The 21,588-nt window shown below is 32.7% G+C and overlaps 3 protein-coding genes across 3 annotated transcripts; all 3 read right to left on the bottom strand.

Annotated features, from left to right (window-relative positions):
• Window positions 1-221: 221 nt before the first annotated feature.
• On the bottom strand, window positions 222-995 carry LOC108904860. Its single transcript, XM_018707559.1, has 2 exons — window positions 974-995; window positions 222-852 (listed from the first exon to the last, which is right to left on the bottom strand). The coding sequence occupies exons 1-2, from the start codon at window positions 983-985 to the stop codon at window positions 499-501; spliced, it is 366 nt and encodes a 121-aa protein (XP_018563075.1). The 5' UTR covers window positions 986-995; the 3' UTR covers window positions 222-498.
• A 3,066-nt stretch (window positions 996-4,061) lies between these two features.
• On the bottom strand, window positions 4,062-12,302 carry LOC108904618 (cuticle protein 16.5-like). Its single transcript, XM_023454200.1, has 5 exons — window positions 12,269-12,302; window positions 11,702-12,093; window positions 4,938-4,956; window positions 4,616-4,663; window positions 4,062-4,457 (listed from the first exon to the last, which is right to left on the bottom strand). The coding sequence occupies exons 1-5, from the start codon at window positions 12,278-12,280 to the stop codon at window positions 4,062-4,064; spliced, it is 867 nt and encodes a 288-aa protein (XP_023309968.1). The 5' UTR covers window positions 12,281-12,302.
• A 2,628-nt stretch (window positions 12,303-14,930) lies between these two features.
• LOC111691422 (cuticle protein 16.5-like) lies at window positions 14,931-15,550 on the bottom strand. The gene is made up of 2 exons (XM_023454205.1): window positions 15,520-15,550; window positions 14,931-15,326 (listed from the first exon to the last, which is right to left on the bottom strand). The coding sequence occupies exons 1-2, from the start codon at window positions 15,529-15,531 to the stop codon at window positions 14,931-14,933; spliced, it is 408 nt and encodes a 135-aa protein (XP_023309973.1). The 5' UTR covers window positions 15,532-15,550.
• Window positions 15,551-21,588: the final 6,038 nt, after the last annotated feature.

A 21,588-nucleotide genomic window follows, 5' to 3' on the forward strand; every position in this document is an offset into this window, starting at 1 on the left:
TTTTAATTTCACTTTATTCTACCTCCAAAATAACACATTTCATTCTAAGCTCACATTTTTACCATTTCCATTTGCAAAATATCCTTAGTGGATAATTGTGACACATTTTTACATAAGAAAGTGATCCTCCAATGAAAATTACATTTCGCCTTACCTATTCTTTAAATAATAACTGACCAACATCGAGACTATTCAAAACAGTTTATTACAACTACAGATACTTCAGAATATGCCCTTAGAACACTATTATCTAAAAGAGCATTAATTAATGACAAACTTATAGCCTAGACGTCACTGTTCAATTATTCAAAGACAATTTCTAGAATTAATTTGAGCAATCCAGTGTTTTAGACCTATATAAGACCATTAGAATGGTTATTTTTTTAAAGATGTACGAACTTTGAAATCCATAAGATGCACATCATCTGCAGTTGAGACGGAAATAAATAAGTCGTTTAGTTTAATTCCAAATCAGTCAGTCGCAAGTTACAAAAGCTTCTACCATAATGGGGCGGCATAAGCGGCTACAGCGGGAGCGGCCAAAGTTCTGCCAGTGGCGACAGTTCCAGAAGGTCCTGCGACGACGGTCTGTTCACCGACTAATCCACCAGCTATCACGGGAGCAGAGTAAGCAGACACAACTGGAGAAGCTACCACTACTGGGGCTGAGTAAGCTACTGCTCCTGGCAATGACTCCGTGATGACTTGCCCACCTGGAGCTACAGAGGAGATCACGCTTCCTTCTGGTCCTACGAGGGTGGTCCTGCTGCTGGGTCCTTGCAGAATTCCCGCTGCTGGTGCAAGTATTCCAGCATTTGCAACAGCAAAGGTGACGAGAAGGGCAACGACAGCCTACGTATGTATACGAATATTTAAATTACTATTAGTTTAACTTAATACATTACAATTATACGTAATTTTTTTTAATTGTTTTAAATAAGCATATATGCATTGAAGAAAGGCAAATACTTACAAAGGAGTTCATTGTAATTAAGTTCTCTGCTCCAGTTTCGATACAACTGATCCATAGCCATGAGGATGCATCGAATTTATATCACTAGATTAAGGAAGTAACCTTGCATTAAAAAAATATGCGTGATGCAATAGCAAAAAATTAGCAACATATGCATATATTATAGTAGAAAAAATATTTTGTAGCATTTCTTAAATAGTTTCCTTTTTTTAAGTATTTCGGAGTATCTATGTACTATTTCATAACCAAAAAAAATATTTAAACCCATTCTTAAAATATTCTTATTTTGCAGAAGTTTGTTATTCATTTTTTATGTACATTTTAAATCATTTACTTAAAAAGAAAAGATTATCTACTTACACATGACTTATGTCATTTTTCAAAAATATATTCATATTGCAAAAATTACTATAGATTAGGTACTAAATATTAGTAGAGAGTACATCTTAATACTGATTCATGATCATGGCTTTTCTTATATTATGTATTAAAATTTGGAAAGTCAACGTACGAACTTTCCATAGCAAACAGTGTTTTATACTAAGTTGCAGTATTACTGTATCAAATATTTGTAACTGTCTAGACTAAAATAACTAGGTAATGATATGACTATTTAAAAGCACCCATAAAAAAGAATATAGATGAAAGATAAAGGTAAATATTTACGCCAACACGTTCGTGATAGATAAAAATATTTAAAATAAACTTGATTTACTTTCTCTAAAAGTGTAGTCTTAATTTTTCTGATGATGGTGCAAAAACTAAAAGCAATATATTGTCATTGAATAGTTTTTCCTTTTGTTTGTTTTCTTTTCATTAAAGCATTGCTGAAAAATTGCAGGATAGTCGAATAAGTTTTTCTGTCATTTACTATTTCACACAAAAATTGATTGATATAATGGGTATCAATTATTTTAAATTTAAATATTTATTAATTTATGACATTAATTTTAAGTTCCATTGTGTAACAAATTATATGAAATTTGTGACATTATTCGAATGTATGGTTTTATTTAATTACACATTAAAAATAGTAATTGATGTGGGATTCTAAAATGTCAATTTAATAATATATTTATATCAATTATATTATATGTACAGGGTGATCCACAAACTGTGACCAAAAATAAAACCTCGTATCCTTTGAAGAATTTTAAGAGGGGTCTTTCGTATAAACTTAAAAAAATAATTTTAATTTTTTTAAATTATTTAAAAACTAGTAAGTGAAATAATTTGAAATGGGGCACATGTATTTATCTAAACATTGTCCAAAATGGCGGAGATACGGGGTATCGGTTTCATGTTTTTCTAAATAAAATAGTACGCCACTGCTTTACAGTAAAAGTCATGATATTTTCGGATTCATCTTTCAATTTTCTATAAATTACTACCCTATTATGTTTACCGAAAAAATCCTGATTTTCGAGTAAAATTTAAAAAACGAAATGACAACACACTTCGATATTCGAATAAAATGTGTTTAAAATTACATAGGCTGCGATTGCAACTTTGACATTCTGAGTAGTTAGAAGAAAGAATAAATAATGCTTTTCATTAGATTCAAGCAACAATAAATTTCATACATAGAAAATGGAGGTATTGTTGAGCATTTACTCAAATAAAATTATTAAAATGATGACTAATGTTATTAATTTCTTTATAATAACCGAATGATTCGTGTTGTCATGTTATTTAAGTAAAAGCGTTTTCAGTTCATTTTTTAAATTTTACTCGAAAATCAGGCTTTCTTCGAAAAACATAAAGAGTAGTATTTTGTAGAAAGTTGAAAGACAAATCCGAAAATATCATCATTGTTACAGTAAAGCAGTGGCGTACTATTTTATTTAGAAAAATATACCATCGATACCCTCTATCTCCGCCACTGGAGCATCTAACTTTTAGGAAAGAGCCTCAGATTTTGACAAAGTTTACAGACATTTTCAATTATTTCAAATTATTTCACTTAAGTACTAGTTTTTAAATTATTTTAAAAAATTAAAAACATTTTTTTAAGTTTAACACTCTTTGTATCTTTTTAAGGAAGCGTCTTAGATAAAAACTTTATACGAAAGACACCCTTTAAAAACCACCAAAGAATACGAGGTTTCATTTTTGGTTACCGTTTGTGAATCACCCTGTATTTCAATTTAAATGGCTACGTTTTATAATTGCTCCCTTTTTCACTCAGAATAGTTAAAAGATGCATTTCTTTAACACAAGTTTCCCACTTTTTTGTACAAAATATAGTTTTGTAATAGTACATTGACAAAAAAACTAACTAATGGTAAGTTTGATGACATAGCTACACACTTTATTATTTTGTCATTGAAATAAAATTGCACGGAAAGGAGCTGATTAAAAAAAAACTACTTACCAAATTAAAAATCACAATTTATATGATACATATATTTGATTAAAAGTTTACATATTTCAAAAGAAAACTTTGCTTTTGTACCAAATGCACCAATAATTAATGTTCCCTTTATAGTACATTATTTTTTGGAATTGAATGTATTGGCCTACTTACCTATTTTCTATTTAACTGTAGGTAAAAAATTTTTCCCTATAACCTACAATTAAAAATTTAATTTCCCTTTGAAGTAATTTAATTATTTATTTGAAATATTCAACTAACATTAACAGTCTATTAACCATTAGTGTACAGTTCACTTACCTCCAATTTATCAAAATTACATAATAGCTAATAGCTTTAGTAATCGCACCAACATAGTTTAACTAATTACTGCAGCAAAAAATCTAAGTAGGTGTTAGTGCCACAGTTAGGTGACCTGTTCACTTGTGATAGTGACTGGTTATCAGAGATCCTACTTTAGTTACTGCAGTTGAATTATTTAGCTATCCTCTATTGTATACATTTTTTTTGCTGAGGTAAGTAACGTTTCATCTACCACTAGTGAGTTTTTTCTCAGTTTGTTGTATTTAAGATTAGTGGCATTAATAGTCGTAACATTTTGCCATATAGTTCGTGTAACAACTTATTTACAATCAAAATATATTAACAAAGGTATAAGAAAAAATTTGAGAATTAAAAAAAGAGGTTTGTAACTTGTTTTTATTTATAAAAAATCTACCAAATAGGAGCAGCATAAGCAGCTACAGCTGGAGCTGCTAAGGTTTGGCCAGTAGCGATAGTTCCAGAAGGTCCTGCTACGACGGTTTGTTCGCCGACTAATCCTGCAGCTACCACAGGAGCAGAGTAAGCAGACACTATTGGAGAACCTAGTACTGCTGGGGCAGCGTAGGTGGACACTAATGGGGCGGCAGCTACAACTGGAGCCGAGTAAGCTACTGCTCCTGGCAGGGATTCAGTGATGACTTGGCCACCTGGAGCTACAGAGGATATCACGCTTCCTTCGGGTCCTACGAGGGTAGTCCTGCTACTGGGTCCTTGCAGGATTTCCGCCACTGGTGCGATTACTCCAGCATGGGCAACAGCAAGGGTAGTAAGGAAGGCAACAACAGTCTGTGTTCAAACACATTAATAGTTTTATATTGACAAATAAAATTGGTACTGTTAAAAGACGAGTGATTGAACTGAAGTGAAGAAATGTATATTAAATACTTGCCAAATTAAATAACTTTCAAATGAAATATTACATTGAATATTTATTATATACTTACGAAGGTGTTCATTGTGATTAAGTTCTGTGTTCCAGTTTCCAATGTCAACTGATAATGTTCGATAGGTTAACGTCCAATTTATATCACAGAATTTTAGGAAGTAACCTTGCAATACTGATAAAATATATGCGTGATATAAAAAAAAAATTGTAAAATATGCCTGCAATTCAGTGGACATTTGACGACATTTCAACTCATTCCATTAAAATAAGAAGCTATATTGCAATTTTATCGGCATACCTTCAAGTTTGTTTAATATCAACTAATAATAATTTGAAATCTTATCAGTTTATATCATCTAACTTATGTAAATAATCATTACATATAAAGTATTTGGGACACTGTGACAATTGAAATTAATTTATTAAAGTTTAATTTAATTTTAAGGACATTAATTTATTTGCCAATATGATATGATATTTAATTCTAGATTGTGACATGAAAAAGCAATTTATAAATTTTTCATTAATACAAAAATTAAGAAATTAATTCCTTCCTCCTTTGGGGAACACCAAGTATTATACAATGACATAACATATCAAATTATTGGAAAAATATAACAACGAAAAAATTGGTATTTATGAACTTATATACAGGGTCGGAAGGTCCCCATGGTTCATCGGCCGTTACGTGAGAGCGATAAAGTAAGTCATAGAAATCCGTGCGATAGAGAAGGATGGCTATAATGAAGGCATCTCATAATCACCGCCCGTTTCGCCCTTCCACAAATAAGATCCACTTCCACTTGTAATTCAGCGACCGGTGGTCATCTTTGTTTTCGTCGTTTGCCTTTTCTGTAATAGATGTCACTACTTATACAATTCCGACTTCGTATTCCGATATGTTAATACAATCCGTTAACAGAGGGCAGCACAATTTGTCTAAGGTGAGGCGCAGCCCTAGAAAGAGTGATGCCAGATCTACAGATTTTTTTGGAATTGGGGAAATAGGGAATTTTGCTTTATTTCTTGGGATTTTTAAGTCATTTTAAAAAGTATACTTAAATAACAACTAAATGAACTTTAAATGCAGCTGAGCACTATACTCCATTTGAATAACTTCTCAGTAGGGGAAACAAGGTCACTAGATTTACAAACAGAGGTATCTACTAGCTACTGTAAAAAGTTTTCTTTGTTACGCGTTGTGCTGCCCTCTGTTAACGGATGGTATTAACATATCGGAATACCGAAGTCGAAATTGTATAAGTAGTGACATCTATTAAAGAAAAGCCAAACGACGAAAACAAAGATGACCACCGGTCGCTGAATTACAAGTGGAAGTGGATCTTATTTGTGGAAGGGCGAAACGGGCGGTGACTATGAGACGCCTTCATTATAGCCATCCTTCTCTATCGCATGGATTTCTATGACTTACTTTATCGCTCTCACGTAACGGCCGATGAACCATGGGGTCTTTCCGACCCTGTATAATAAATGTCTTTTTCTGGGCACATATTATAATTTCATAAAATATTTTCCCGTTCAGTGGCGGAGATGCGAAAGGCAAAATACGTTTCCATATAAATTAAATACCTACTTAACATTTTACAGGCCGTGTCTTTAAACGCTACAATAAGATTCAGCATATTTAAAAAAAAAATTCCTACTAGTTTCGGCAATTATTCCACCTTCAAGGAAGAAAACGTTAAAACGTTAGGCATATATACGTATGCAAATTGTAGTTATAAATTATGTGGTTTTTAATAAAATCACCGAAATCTTTTTAATTTTTAAATCTATATTCTTTTATTTCAAAGATTTATGTTTTCTAAATCTAATTTGATATATGACTAATATCAATTTAAATTTATTATTTAAATTAAATTTAAATAAAACAATTATATTTTATATACAGGCTCAAAGATGACACAATAATCTAAATCACAAACATACGCAGTCTTTTCAAAAAATAACTGAAATGTTTGAATTAGAATATATGATATGCGGTTGGCAACATAACCTTCTCTGTAACCACGTGTTCTTGGATTGTTGATATCTCATTTAGTTTTCGTGATCTTGTTATTTGAGGGCAACGTGTTCAAGTGTTAGTGACGATTTTTGAAATGTGCGATTTTCTGGAACATCGATGCAACATAAAATTTTGGGTGACACTGGGGAAAACTTTCACGGAAACGTTTCAACTTTTGAAATAAGCTTACGGAGATGATGATCTGGGTCATATGCAAGGTTACGAATAATTTTCATGATTTAAAAGTGGTCGTCAATCAATTAAAGATGATCCTCGACCAAGAAGGCCACCCACTTCAACTGATGACTCCCACGTTCAATAAGTCAAAGATCTGGTACGCGCATATCGCCGATTGACTGTCTGAGAAATTTCAGAAGAGGTTAGCATCTCAATTGAGTATTGAACATACATCAAGTTGTAACAAAATTTGTTCCTCGTTTGATGACCGAACAACAGAAAGAAAATCGTGCGAATTTTTGTCAGCCACTCCTTGAACAATCTAACGATGATGAAACATTCATTCAAAGAATCATAACGGGAGGCGAAAGCTGAATTTGCGACTACAACATTGAGACAAAAGTTCCATCATCACAATGGATTGGCAAATGCTCCACGAAAGCACGTCAGTCGCGATCCAATGTCAAAGTAATGCTCACTGTTTTTTTTTTCGACTTTATGAAACTGTGCATTTTGAATTATCGACTCAAGGTGAAACAGTAAACCGTGTGTACTATCAAGGCGTTTTACAAAGGTTACTTGAAAAAATCGGCAAAAAATGACCAGAGTTGTAATGAGACAACTTATTGTTCTTGGGCCATAACAATGCGCCCGCACACCCAACTTTGTCAATTCGTCAGTTTTGTGCCAAAAAACAAATTACTGTCCTCTCTCATCTTCCTTACTCGCCTTGCGATTTTTTTATGCTTCCGAAATTAAAATCAGTGCCGAAAGGACGCTGTTTTCAGACTATTGATGACATCAAAGCAAATTCGTCAAAAGGTCATTTCAAACGAAGCTATCCAGGATCGCGTCACGAAATGGAAACACCTCTGGGCAAAATGTGTGAATAGGGGAGGGGAGTACTTTGAAGGAGGAATACAGTTTATACTAATACAATATACAGGGAGGCCAAATGAAAACGAAACAGAGCCATTTTCAGGAACTGCGTCAAGATTGTAGAAAAACGCTCAGACCCCTCAATTTTAGATTAAAGGGGGACATTCTTTGCTGGTATTTTTGACTCCGCCACTTTAACCCCCAAGCAAGGGTAAGCATCACCCCGAAATATTTAAATAGCATTGGGGGTTGAGTAATATTTATTTTGAAAGCTCTTACAATTCTCTTTACAACAGACTTTAAATTTTATAATTCCGCCCAATACTTTGAAAAAAATTTACATTTTAAAATTTAAATTATGTTTAGTTGCTTACTTACTACTTAGTTGATTAAATGTTCAAACTGATGACCGCCCGCTTCCATACAAGAATAAAGATTTTGTTCGAAACGTTCGCGCACATTCCGAAGCATTTCCGGAGTGATTCGACGGCATTCGTCGACGATTCTTTGACGCAAATCTTCCAGCGACGCTGGCTGTGTTTTATAGATTTTACTTTTTAGGTATCCCCACAAAAAGAAATCAAGGGGCGATAAATCCGGTGATCGTGGAGGCCACTCAATGCTGCCTCTTCTCCCAATCCAATTCCGTAGAAAACGTTGGTCCAAATACTGACGGACAATTAACGCATAATGCGGAGGAGCACCGTCCTGTTGAAAAATCAAATGATCTTCATCATACTCTGGAACATTTTCAATAATATCAGTCAAGGCAGGGTCAATAGCGTCTTCCAGTAATTGCAAATACATTTGGCCAGTCAAATTACCAGGTAGAAAAAAAGGACCCACCAGCCGGTCACCGAAAATTCCAGCCCATACATTTAATTTTTCCGGTTGCTGTGTATGCACCTCGTGAAAAACTCTTGGGTTTGAATCGGACCAATAGCGGCAATTGTGACGATTTACCGTCCCGTTCAAGAAAAAACTGCATTCATCAGAAAAACAGATGTTAAAAAGGAACTGTGGATCGTTCCCTGCTCGCTCACTCATTATTTCGCAAAATTGCAAACGGCGGTCATAATCATCCTCATGAAGTTCCTGGACTAAATGTATTTTGTATGGATGGAATTTATTCTTCTTCAAAATGGTTTGTATGCTAGTTCGATTAATCCCAGACACAGATGCCAGCTGCCTCATACTTAATGTAGGATCAAGATGAACCCAATGTCCCAAAACAAAACTTCACTAGCTTCATTAACTATAGGTTCTTCAATTTCTAGTTTTTATTGGCTACGTTCCCTGTCTCTTGAATTTTTTTTACTAATTCTAGAACATACTTCTTCCTGACATGTCGATGTTGTTCATTAAATAGCTGAGCTGTTCTATTCTCACATTTACTGTTCATAAAGTAAAGCGAAATGATATATGCCCTTTCCGCAATGGAATAAACCATAGTGTTTAATTTTCAAAAACACAATTAAATAAACTACCAACCAACGCTTCCAAATAATACTAGAAAATAATTTGGAATCCACTAATTTTACGTTCATTGTGTGTGTATAGCATTCATTTCTGTTTTTTACAATTGTGTTTTTTTACGAGAGTGAACAAATAGCCAAAAATCAATGTAACGCAAGAAATACTAAATTTATACCATTAGCGTACTTAACTCGAATAACTGACATTTTTACCGTTACTAATTGTTTGTACATAAGTTTCAACTTTAAAATCAACATTCTTAATAAATATTGGGCGGAATTTTAAAATTTGTAAAGTTGTGTGTTGTAAAGAGAATTGTAAGAGCTTTCAAAAGAAATATTACTAAACCCCCAATGACATTTAAATATTTGGGGTGACGCTTACCCTTGCTTGGGGCTGAAAGTGGCGGAATCAAAATACCAGCAAAGAAAGTCCCCCTTTAATCTAAAATCGACGGGTCTGAGCGTTTTTCTACAATCTTGACGCAGTTCCTGAAAATGGCTCTGTTTCGTTTTCATTTGGCCACCCTGTATATTAGGGCTAAAGTGTATTGTAAGTATGTAATAGATCTTATCACATAAAGGTATTCAAAATGTTCAAATGTTTTTTATAATTATATATTTGATTTGTCAAAAAAAAATATGCCTGTATGGAGGATTGACATATAAAATATACTTTCCTGGCGGATATTTAGATTTCGATAAAATATTCACAACTCTATGATGCTCAATTTGTTTTATTTACATCAGAGTGTTATTTGGGGAGTTTTCCATTTAGGACTGTAAAAAATTCATATTTTGCTGTTCAGTCAGCAATGTATTTGAGGGTGTGGTAAGTGAATCACTCCTCACGAATGTAACCTCATTTGTTTCATCTTTTGACAAAAAAATAAATAAAATGTAGGAAAGTAAAAAGAAAATAAAATAAAATTGTTGCAGTCTTAAGTGGAACACTCGGTAGATAGAGATTAGTTTTTTAATGTATTTGAATTTAAGATTTATCAATTTCCCTTTATCATATTTTAATTTAAATATAATACTAGTGGGAGGGCAGGATCCAAGTCCGTATAAAAAGTTTTTCTAAAGATACTCAAGGAATATTTTTGTGTAGTACCTCCATTCATATTTAATTTTGCCTTGTGGGCATCGCAGAAACATAAGCGTTTTTCAGCTGTTCCTTTTAATGAATTTTTGAAATTTTCCTAAAGTCATATAAAAAAGTTACTGATAGACCATTTTCGGTGGGAAATCCTTTAATACATAAGAGAGCATTAAATCAAAATTAATAACATACCTATTAGTGAAAACCATAGGTTCTATATTTACTGATAAAACTATACATTCCTTTATAGAAAGTTGCCATGTTTTTAATTTTATGCAGGCATTTTTTAACTATTTTTTTTTTCTATTGGATTATTCCTGCAAGTTTTTCGTTAAGCTGTTTTGCAAATAAACTCAATTTTTCCATAAAATAATAATAATNGTTGACTGGTCTCCTTTAAAAAGTTTTACGTGTGTCAATCAACTTGTTTTTAAGTTTTATGAAATATTAAATTCAATTTTCATTAAACATGTTCCACGTAAGATATTTTCTAATAAATGCTATCCGCCATGGTTTGATGGTGATTTAATTAGATCTATTAAGCTGAAGAATAATGCGTGGCATATAATAATAATAATAATAATAATAATAATATGCCTTTATTTTCATATGAAAAACAAATTATTGAACATAATCATATAAATGGCGGCGAGATCTAGCAGAGCTACTCATTCTAACCGCCCGTTTTACAAAAAAAAATACATAAATATATATATACACAGAGTAAATAAACACTACTATGTTTTAAGGATAACAATGTGTTTCTTAACTGCTGTTTTAAAACTAGTCACAGTAGAGCAAGAGGTAACATTTACAGGTAAAAATTGTAAAGTTTTACAGCATTGTAACTTCAAAGAGCGTTGAAATATTGCAGAACAGTGTCGTGGCATGACAAATTTATTGCAGTGACGAGTATTTCTATGATGCATGCTTGCACCACGAATTAGTTTTTTATCACGCAAATACTAAGGTTGTTCCTAAGTGATAACCTTGTATATTACTGTAGCCAAATGTAGAATAAATCTCTCCTCCAATTTTAACCAAGTAGAAGAATCAAAAAGTGGTGTAACATGATCATACATGAACACCATAACAGAATTTTAGACAAGCATTTTGTAATTTCTGGAGGCTGTTTTTATCTTTAACAGTAAGTGCTGGCCAGTACAGAATATCGCAGTATGCTAGAGTTGAGAGAATTAATGTGTCAGTCAGTTTAAGTTTAATTTGATTGATAATTTATGCATGTAGAGCATTTTGAGTTTATAATAACACTTCTGTAATAAATGTGCCACATGTGTCTTAGACGAGAATCGACATATATAGTTCTAATTTTTCTACTAGTAATATTAAAAGTGATGATTTGCAATAATTATAAGTACAACTAACTATAACTTTTCTATCAGGGTTTCTTTTATATATAACAAAGTAAGAATGAAAAAAAGAAATTTATAATAAATATTTTATTTTATTAAAACAAATATCTACCATAAAGGAGCAGCATAAGCAGCTACAGCTGGAGCTGCTAAGGTTTTGCCAGTAGCGATAGTTCCAGAAGGTCCTGCAACGACGGTTTGTTCACCGACTAATCCACCAGCTACCACTGGAGCAGAATAAGCAGATACAACTGGAGAAGCTACTACTGCAGGGGCGGCATAGGTGGATACTACGGGGGCGGCAGCTACAACTGGAGCTGAGTAAGCCACTGCTCCTGGCAATGATCCAGTGATGACTTGGCCACCTGGAGCTACAGAGGAAATCACGCTTCCTTCGGGTCCTACGAGGGTAGTCCTGCTGCTGGGTCCTTGAAGGATCTGCGCTGCTGGTGCAATTAGTCCAGCATGGGCGGCAGCAAGGGTAGCAAGGAAGGCAACAATAGCCTATGTTCAAACAAGTTAATAATAACAAATAAAATGGGTAATTTTTATATAGGTAAGAAAAATGTATACTAAGTAGGTACTTTCCAAAGAGATATAAAGTGAAATATTGCTAAAATAACTGTTATATACTAAATAATGCCAACATAAAATTGTTGAATGCTTATTATATACTTACGAAGGAATTCATTGTGATTAAGCTCTGTGTTCCAGTTTCCAATGTCAACTGATACTGTTCGATGAACCTACACCGAATTTATACCACAAAATTTTAGGAAGTAACCTTGTATACTGATAAAGTATATGCGTAATATAAAAAAGTGCAAAATATATCTGCAATTCAGAAGAAGTAGTAATTCGTAATTTTCATCAATTCATTCGATTAAAAAACAGGTATCTCGCAGTTTTACTTCCTTCAAATAAGGTTTAGTATCAACTGACTATAACTTGAACTCTTCTAAAACAATTTTAACGTAAATTTTCTAGCAAAACCTATGAAGAAAAAAAAGTTGATTAGCGAAACACCCAATGCATACAAAGTGTTTGCAGTAAAATTACCATATCAATGAATTTAATAATAAGAAGAATAACAAAAATTTATTTAATTTGAATATTGATTTATAGATGAACACTTAAAAAAATAGATTACTACTTTTTTAAATTATTTTGTCCTTTGATGAACACTAAGTATTAAGACATGACAAAAAGTATGCTCACTTCAAAAATTAAAAAATTGTACATACGGAACTAAACTTAAAATTTTTTATCTTGGCACTCATTAAAATCTTTTTCCCGTAAATGCAGTTATGTAAGTTTCCATATACATTAAGCATACACTAAATACTTAATAGTTTTCGGAAGGAATGTGATAGAATTGAAATATAGGTATATTCAAGCGCTTTAATAAGCCAAACCATGATATACAAACGGCTTAAAAGTGTAGATGTAACTGACATAAAAATATTTGTTCAAAGTTTTCCACTGTAAATCATCCCAGCATTTTTTCATTTTACGCTTTAGTAAAAAAAAAGTTTGTTATAGGAGTTAATGCTTCTTTGAAGACTACGAAATTTGTTACTATGAAGAAAGAAAAAACAGTTTTTTTTAATACAATGAGATGTATTTTTATTTTTCAAATTTGTCCTTTTTTGATTCAAAATTATAAATGGGTTATATGTTTACATCAGCATTTTTTTGTAAATTAAGACTTTAAAAAGTCTCATATCAATCTCATATCGTATTAGTAATGGATATTCTATTCTGCACATCAAATTATTCATGTCATTATTGTTAAATTAAAAAAACTGTAATAAAACGACATAAATACAAATTATTATACAGCGTTCCCGTTCATATTTTAAAAAAACATGTGTGCAAGCTCCTCATGGGAAAATAATAGGGGTAGTTCATGTAAAGTTTTTTTCTTAGACGCCCTGTTTCCGAGATACAGTGTGTTTCAGTTGTTACTTTCCAAATGGTCGTTCTTAATTATCTTGAAATCGGCTAAAGATAAAAATGACAAAATTTGTACACGAGTAAACATCAACTGGACGTTAAGAATAATGTGCAAACAGTTTGTTTCTGAAAATAAGTGTCGCCGATACAGGTAATTGGATGGGCGCAATTGAAAAAAAAAATGTTAAATGTCAAAACTTGTTACATTTCTAAACAGTTGTGTAAATTCTAAAGCATACTACAAGAAAGGTATACCTTTCGAAATTCGGTACCATGTACCATTTTCGAGAAAAATGAGGTTGCATAGAAGCAAATGGGGGACAATTTCAGCACCTATTGTAGTATTTCGAGTTTTGCTCATTTATTTAATTGTGCAGCAATTTTTTTCTGTTTGTCTCCGAGTCTGTTTCCTAATATTTTTCTGTTTTATCACTTTTTTTATTCATGTCCATCAACAATTGTTTATTTTTGTAGTGGTACCTAGTTTACAAACTCTAAAATTAGATAATTAATTACCATAAATTGTTTATTTTGATTTAATTTTTATAATGTTACTTTACAACAAGCCTAAACTTAAAATAAATTTTAATTTTTTTATTTCTTTAAGTTAAGATACCCTCTCAGGCTGTAATCATTGAAGAAAGGCTTACAAAAACCCAGTAAATATAAACTATTCACTGAAATAATATAAATTAATACAATTGTTAATTACCGTCTTTGTGGTTCTGCATAAAATATACACCAGTACAGGATTACGATTGTAAAAAACAATGTAAGACTATAGGTATCTCAAGATTAAAATCTCTTTTAAGTATATACTAGATCATATTACACACAGGTTAAGAAATATGCTTTAATCAGTTGTTTTATTTTAATAAATTTTAAAAATTCTTATCTACAGAATTAATTACTGATCTTGAATATATGTATTTAACAGAACATAAAATTAAAATTAACAACAAACATATTAGTAAAAAGTGTGAGTTCAATTTTTACTGACAAAACTACACATTTTATAAAATCTATTTTTGAGTAATTCTTGCTGGAAACATGTTTCTATTTAAACAATTTTGCAAATGATATCATTTTTTTTCAAAATTTAACAGAATATTATATTTATTAAGTACCTACTTGTAAATATTTAAAAGTATTTACATTATTTTAGTAAGAAAAAATGAAGGTATTTTCAAGGTCTTAACTTGGGTAGTTGTAAAGTTACCAAGCAAATGTTTCTATAAATTCTAATTAATTGCAAAATTGTATTTCTAGAATAATTTAAAATTTTTCATAATGTGTATAAAGTTTATCTTTGTAGAGATCTTTTCCAAGGAAATAATAAAAACGAAAGAAATTTATAACAATTTTATTTTACAAAAACAACGACTCTACCACAAAGGAGCAGCATAAGCAGCTACAGCAGGAGCTGCTAAGGTTTTGCCAGTAGCGATAGTTCCAGAAGGTCCTGCGATGACAGTTTGTTCGCCAACTAATCCACCAGCTACCACAGGAGCGGAGTAAGCAGACACAACTGGAGACGCTAATACTGCAGGGGCGGCATAGGTGGATACTACTGGTGCGGCAGCTACAACTGGAGCTGAGTAAGCCACTGCTCCTGGCAATGATCCAGTGATGACTTGGCCACCTGGAGCTACAGAGGAAATCACGCTTCCTTCGGGTCCTACGAGGGTAGTCCTGCTGCTGGGTCCTTGAAGGATTTGCGCTGCTGGTGCAATTAGTCCAGCATGGGCGGCAGCAAGGGTAGCAAGGAAGGCAACAACAGCCTGCGTTAAATATAAACAATTATATTAACAATTTCTGTATGCAACAGGGATAATTTTCTTAACTTAAATGTTTTTGTGTCAAAATAACTGAATGCTAAACATTTGTTAAACTACATAATAAATGAAATAATGGTAAGTAACCAATTATTGAACTGAATTGAATTACCTATGTAATAGATATTTGTATACTTACGAAGGAGTTCATTGTGATTAAGTTCTGTATTCCAGCGTCCAAAGTCAACTGATACTGTTCGATGAACTTGCATCCAATTTATATCACAGAATTTCAGCAAGTAACCTTGTATGTTGATAAAGTATAAAAAATGTAAAATATGCCTGCAATTTAGCAGAGGTGTTAATTCGTTAGTTATGTTCAACTTATTTTATTAACCAGAAAATACTGTAATTTATATTTTACCAAGGTACCTTCAAGTAAATCTGGTATCGATGCCGATTATCCTGATAATTTCATCTGTTGTTTCATATAACTAAGTGAGGAAGAGGATGAAATTTTATTAAAAACTTAAAGCAATCTTGGAAATATTGAATATTGCATTGAGTCTGAAATACGCAAAGTGTTTGCAGCACCTTGACATTCGGAATTAATTTATGAAACAGAAGATGCACCTTAAAATTTTAATAATATTGATGTCTTAATTGGGTCATTTTCCTAAATTAAATTTTGTATACTTAAATATAAAATAGGTACATATTAATCACTTAATAAATAGGATGACTAGGTTGTATTGTATTTTTGTTAATCACGGTGATGACGTTTTTAAAGGAGGAATTTTCAGTACATTTATACTGGCAACTATGTTATGTCTTATTACGATATTGCACTGTGAGAAATATCATTTAGTTATAAATAAAATTTGATTAGCCCTATCAAAATATCAGCTTTAGATAGATTTTATACAGGAGACTTCGAGGTCAGATAGATCTCTTTAAAATTTGTTTACTATATAAACAGAGGCCTAGAACAGCCTCGTTTTGGAGGTACAGGGTGTTGAAGTTGTAAAAAAATCCAGAATCTGTTAACTGATCTCAATAAAATTTGGTACAGATATCGTATGTTAGTAGGCCTAGCATTCCTTAAAACATGAGCTCCAAAGGTTCAACCAGTGGTGCACAATTGGACAGAGGTCACTTCATTTTTTAGAAAAAATCTACCCCAATGCATTTTACAAGGTTTACACATTTATATGCACAAAATACGTAAAAAAGGTATTTTGATTTTTTTCTCTAAGATTCACCGTTCTCAAGTGATTCATACCTACCATTACAATTTCTTTGTCGCAGACACTTTCAACCATAATATAGAAGGAATATTTATGTTTATGCTTGAGAGTAAGTGTAATTTGTAATCGCATCAACAAAACTCATTATATTCATTTCCACACCACCTGTGTGGTAGAGTTTCTGGCGCTTTTTTGTTTCGTCTGGAGGCCGAACATAGTGATCTTTACAAATATGAACAATTTAAATAAAAACAACAATAAATGTACATTTACCAAACAAGAACAACAAAACAAGAAGCAAAATTAACCTTATATTTACAATAATTGTTCAAAATTACCGGTCTAAACTTTGTAGAAAACCGTCTATTTGAATTTTTAGAGGATGTTGCACTAAATATACGACAAAATAGCTAGGTACAAATCGATGGTGCTCCTCGCATTCTGAGAGAATAAAACAATCTCATGGGGCGATGGATAGGTAGAAGACCAAATACCAATGTCCACCATACTTGAGCAGAGGGTCCAGTGTCTTGGCCAGCCAGATCGCCAGATCTAAGCCCTCTGGACTTCTATGTTTGCGATTATCTGAAACGTAAAGTTTACTCTACTCCAATTGATACAAGACGACAACTACTGCAGCGAATAGAAGGCGGGTATAACGAATTGAAAGAAAATCACCAGATTCTATATTAGCTTCAATTAGTTCGATTAATAGAAGATATCGGAAATATAGATGTAGTTGGTTCGCATTTTCAACAACTGTTGCAAATACTTAACGTTAATTTTGTTTCCTGTTTAGTTGTCGTTGTTTGGTAAATGTACATTTATTATTAATTTGATTTAAATTGTTCCTATTCGTAAAGATAGTGGATTAGTCCTCCAAGGGAAACGAAAACGCGCCAGGAACTCTACCTCACATATGGTGTGGAAATGAGTGTAACAAATTTTGTTGGTGTGCATACAAATTGTCATCTTTTAGGGAATTCAAGGCCTACTATCATACATTATCTGTACCAAATTTTATTGAGATCGGTTAATAGATTCCGGAGATTTAAACAAGAAATCAATTTTTTTAAAGACTTTTTCACTCTGTTTCTCCAAAACGAGGTCGTTCTAGACCTATGTTCATAAAGCAAACACCTATTATTTTAAAGAGATCTATCTGCCTCCAAAATTCCTGTACAGTGCTTTCGAAAAGTAACGAATAAATTCATTATTTTTTAAATTGAGAAGTTTTAGAAAAATCCCCTGGCGCGTCGATTTTGTTTTTAAAAAAGGCACTTTTTGACATACGACCCATATTTGTGACGTCATCGTTGTTCGAGATATGACGTCATAGACAATTTTTTTAAATTTTGACCATGCCATTTGCAAGAGCGTGTCATTCTATATACACATCATGAAAAATTATGGTGTTACATAACAAAAATTTCAAGAAAATAATGTTTGAAGATTTTAAAATTAAATTTTCATAATACTGAAAATGATAATGATTATGTAAAAATCGACTAAATTAAATGTTCAAATTGTGCTGCCTGACAGTAGCCAAGACGATTAATAAATTCTTTTTGGACATTATCAATAACTTAACTTATAACTCCTGAAGTTATTGATAATGTCCAAAAATGATGGAAAATGTGCAAATCAAGTTGTAAGATAAGGTACCATAGTAGGTGCTTTTTTCTACCCTGACGGAAATCATTCAGAGAAGCTGCAACAATGTTTGTTGATATTAAGTTATTGATTGACATACTATATTTAAAAACGCACAGAGGCTGGAAATCTTGTACAATAAAATAAATACAAATAAAATTATGCGTGATATACAGAGATGGCCAAAAGTACGGAATAAAATTCATATCATTTGAATGAGTAAATTTTTTTTAAAACGCCGAAACATGTTAACTGATTTTGATTTTTTCCCATCTTTCGGTTATATAATAATTAATTTTTCTTCAACCCCCTAACCCCCAGCTACCCCTACTTTTTTTTTCAAATGGAAACATAAGGCATGAGGGGGCTCGTTGAAAAGCTTATAGAAAACCGAATCCAGCCATACCAAATAAACAATTTTTATTTTTTCAATAACACGATTTTTTTCATTTAGAAATTGAAACAACTAGATAATTTACAAAAATAAACTCAATGTCGCAAATACTGAGAAAGTCCTCCATTTACTATTTGGCATTCTCCAAGACGATAGTAAAAGCTGTCCACAGCATTCTGAATGACTTCAGCTGGTAAATTATGCATCTCCGCCCTAATCTTGTTCTTTAAATTCTCAATATTATCCGGTCTGTCCTGGTAGACTCTTTCTTTCAAATATCCCCAAAGAAAATAATCCAGGGGTGTTAAGTCGGGGGATCTTGGCGGCCATTCAACTGTACCCCGTCTACCAATCCAGCGATTTGGAAACATTTCATCTAAGTATCTTCGAACATCAATACCAAAATGTGGGGGAGCGCCATCTTGTTGGAACCAAATTCTTTCATTCGGTATATCTGGATCAATTTCATGAGGGAAAATCACAGCTAGAGCAGGTATCAGGTCAAATGTTAGGAAATCCAGGTAGCGTGCGGCAGTAAGATTTTCTTCAAAAAAGAATGGGCCCAAGATTCTGTTGTTGATGATACCTGCCCATACATTAACTTTTTGTGGATGCTGCGTATGCGATTCGCATGTCCAGTGTGGATTTTCCTGGGACCAAAAGCGATAGTTGTGCCTGTTAACCACTCCATTTAAATAAAACGTAGCTTCATCCGAAAAAAGTACGTCTCGTTGAAAACCATTATTGTCGTCACACCGTCTCATCATTTCCTCACAAAATTGTAATCGCCTATCATAATCGTCTTCCAAAAGCTCTTGGACAAGACATACCTTATAGGGGTGGTATTTCTCTTGTTTCAGAAACATTCGAATTGCAGTTCGAGAAGCATCGTGATTGCGGGCCAATGAAACAGTTGAAGTATGAGGATTTTCAACAAGTTCTAATGCAATGTCTAATTTCTTTTCTTCATTCAAAGCACGTGCCCGTCCAGTTTTGGGCAAAGTCTGTACTGTACCGTGTTCCTCAAATTTGTGAAATATTTTACTAACTGTCCCTTGCGAGATTTGGTTTTCGGGATATTTCGCATTAAATAAATCGCGCACTTCAGCCTGACTTCTTATTTTGTCTCCACATCCAAGCAATATCAAGATTTCGATGCGTTGCCTTTCCGACAATACCATTGCAATTCAGTAAATAACTTGATTTTGACACAATAGTAACGTTTCGAACTCCAATTTACAACTAAAGCGAAAAATTAACCAGAAAGCCTGGCAAGTAAGTGGTGCCAAAAAAACGCAACATAAAAAATATATCTTTTTTGCGTTAGCAGTGATAGGTACAGTTTCAAATTCTTTATTTTATTCTGTGCAAATTCATGGAGGATAACACTGAAGATAATTAAATTTTATTTCACTTGTTAAGTAGGTGTTTTATACAACCCTAAAAACCTTGCTATTGAAAAAATAAAACTTGTTTATTTGGTATGGCTGGATTCGGTTTTCTATAAGCTTTTCAACGAGCCCCCTCATGCCTTATGTTTCCATTTGAAAAAAAAGTAGGGGTAGCTGGGGGTTAGGGGGTTGAAGAAAAATTAATTATTATATAACCGAAATATGGGAAAAAATCAAAATCAGTTGACGTGTTTCGGCGTTTAAAAAAAAAAATTACTCATTCAAAAGATATGAATTTTATTCCGTACTTCTGGCCATCCCTGTATAATATGTAAATGCAGCATTCTTCGCAGGTCTTGTTAGATGGAAAATATTTTGATTATTCCTTAACTTCCTTATTATTTTTAACTTTCCTTTGAGGAAATTCTGTTCTATTTTCCACTTCTTCTAGTTTCCACAAAAGTGGCTAAACTGTTGTTCTAGGATTTCGAATTAATACATTTAATTACTTTTACTTATTGTTTTTACCTATGACACTTTAGTGACACTCTCATGGCATTGGCAGACGTTAAAGGTGCCACTTACGAAGCTAGAAATTCAAAAATTATTATTTTTTATTAAATGATACCGCCCCTCTTAATTGAAATGTATGAATTATGTTTCCAATTAATTAAACAGTTTAAAAGCAAAACGGGTACCAAATGACCCTCAGTTTTCGAAAATATAACGATGCTGAAACAATTTTGTAAGCGTATTAAGAAAGGTCACCACCAAGATAAAGCACCAAATTTTCAATTAAGCTTAACACTGCATTTTAAAAACAGGTTTTACTAAATACCTACATTTATATAAAGATAACACAAGGAAACGACGGTAACTTTAATAGTGTGCGGTCACCCGCCCAGAACTGTATCAATGGATTCAAATGTATTCAAATAACTGAATAAATTCACATCGACGGTCACGTACGACAAGATATATTTTTAGGCACCCAGATTAGCGAGCTGATACCCAAGTTTACGACCTTAAGAATCAAGCAGGAAATTTCGCTGTTGTTCTTGACCCTGAACTTCGCGTCAGAGACCACGCCTAACGTGGGTTTCTCGTCCTGGCGACAGTGTACCTTTTTTTCAGGTGTCAACTTGCTTGAAGGAGACAAATGAAATATATAATAAAATTGATGGAGATAAATGTAGGAAGCAGTCATTTTACACAAAAAAAATAATTTTCGCTTCAGATGGAGCACGTTTTGGCACAAATTAGAAGGATTCAATCAAAATTATAACAGTGCTACGTATTTTTGTGTAGATAATCATAATTTGTGTTAAATGCATTATTTTACTTATGTACGCTATACAAGGTGTGTCGGAAGTGGTTGAAAAGGATTATCTAGAGGATCAGTTTTATAAAAAATATTTTATACTTAATTATAAAATGTTTTCATTCGTCTTCTCTAAAATGTTGCACCCCCTTTTAGATAAATTTAGACATAATGAATAACGAAACGATGTAAATATACTCCCCATTTTTCATATCTTTGTATCATCTGTTTCTTTTATTTAGTTCTGAAAACAACCAAAACC

The sequence above is a fragment of the Anoplophora glabripennis genome, unplaced genomic scaffold (assembly GCF_000390285.2).
Source record: "Anoplophora glabripennis isolate ALB-LARVAE unplaced genomic scaffold, Agla_2.0 scaffold8, whole genome shotgun sequence".
NCBI lineage: Eukaryota > Metazoa > Arthropoda > Insecta > Coleoptera > Cerambycidae > Anoplophora > Anoplophora glabripennis.

What these genes read in the sequence shown, in the direction of transcription:
- LOC108904618 (XM_023454200.1), bottom strand. An exon ending in TAATCACAATGAACACCTTC is followed by an intron (nt 4,458 to 4,615) that starts GTAAGTATATAA and finishes GTTTGAACACAG; the next exon opens with ACTGTTGTTGCCTTCCTTAC.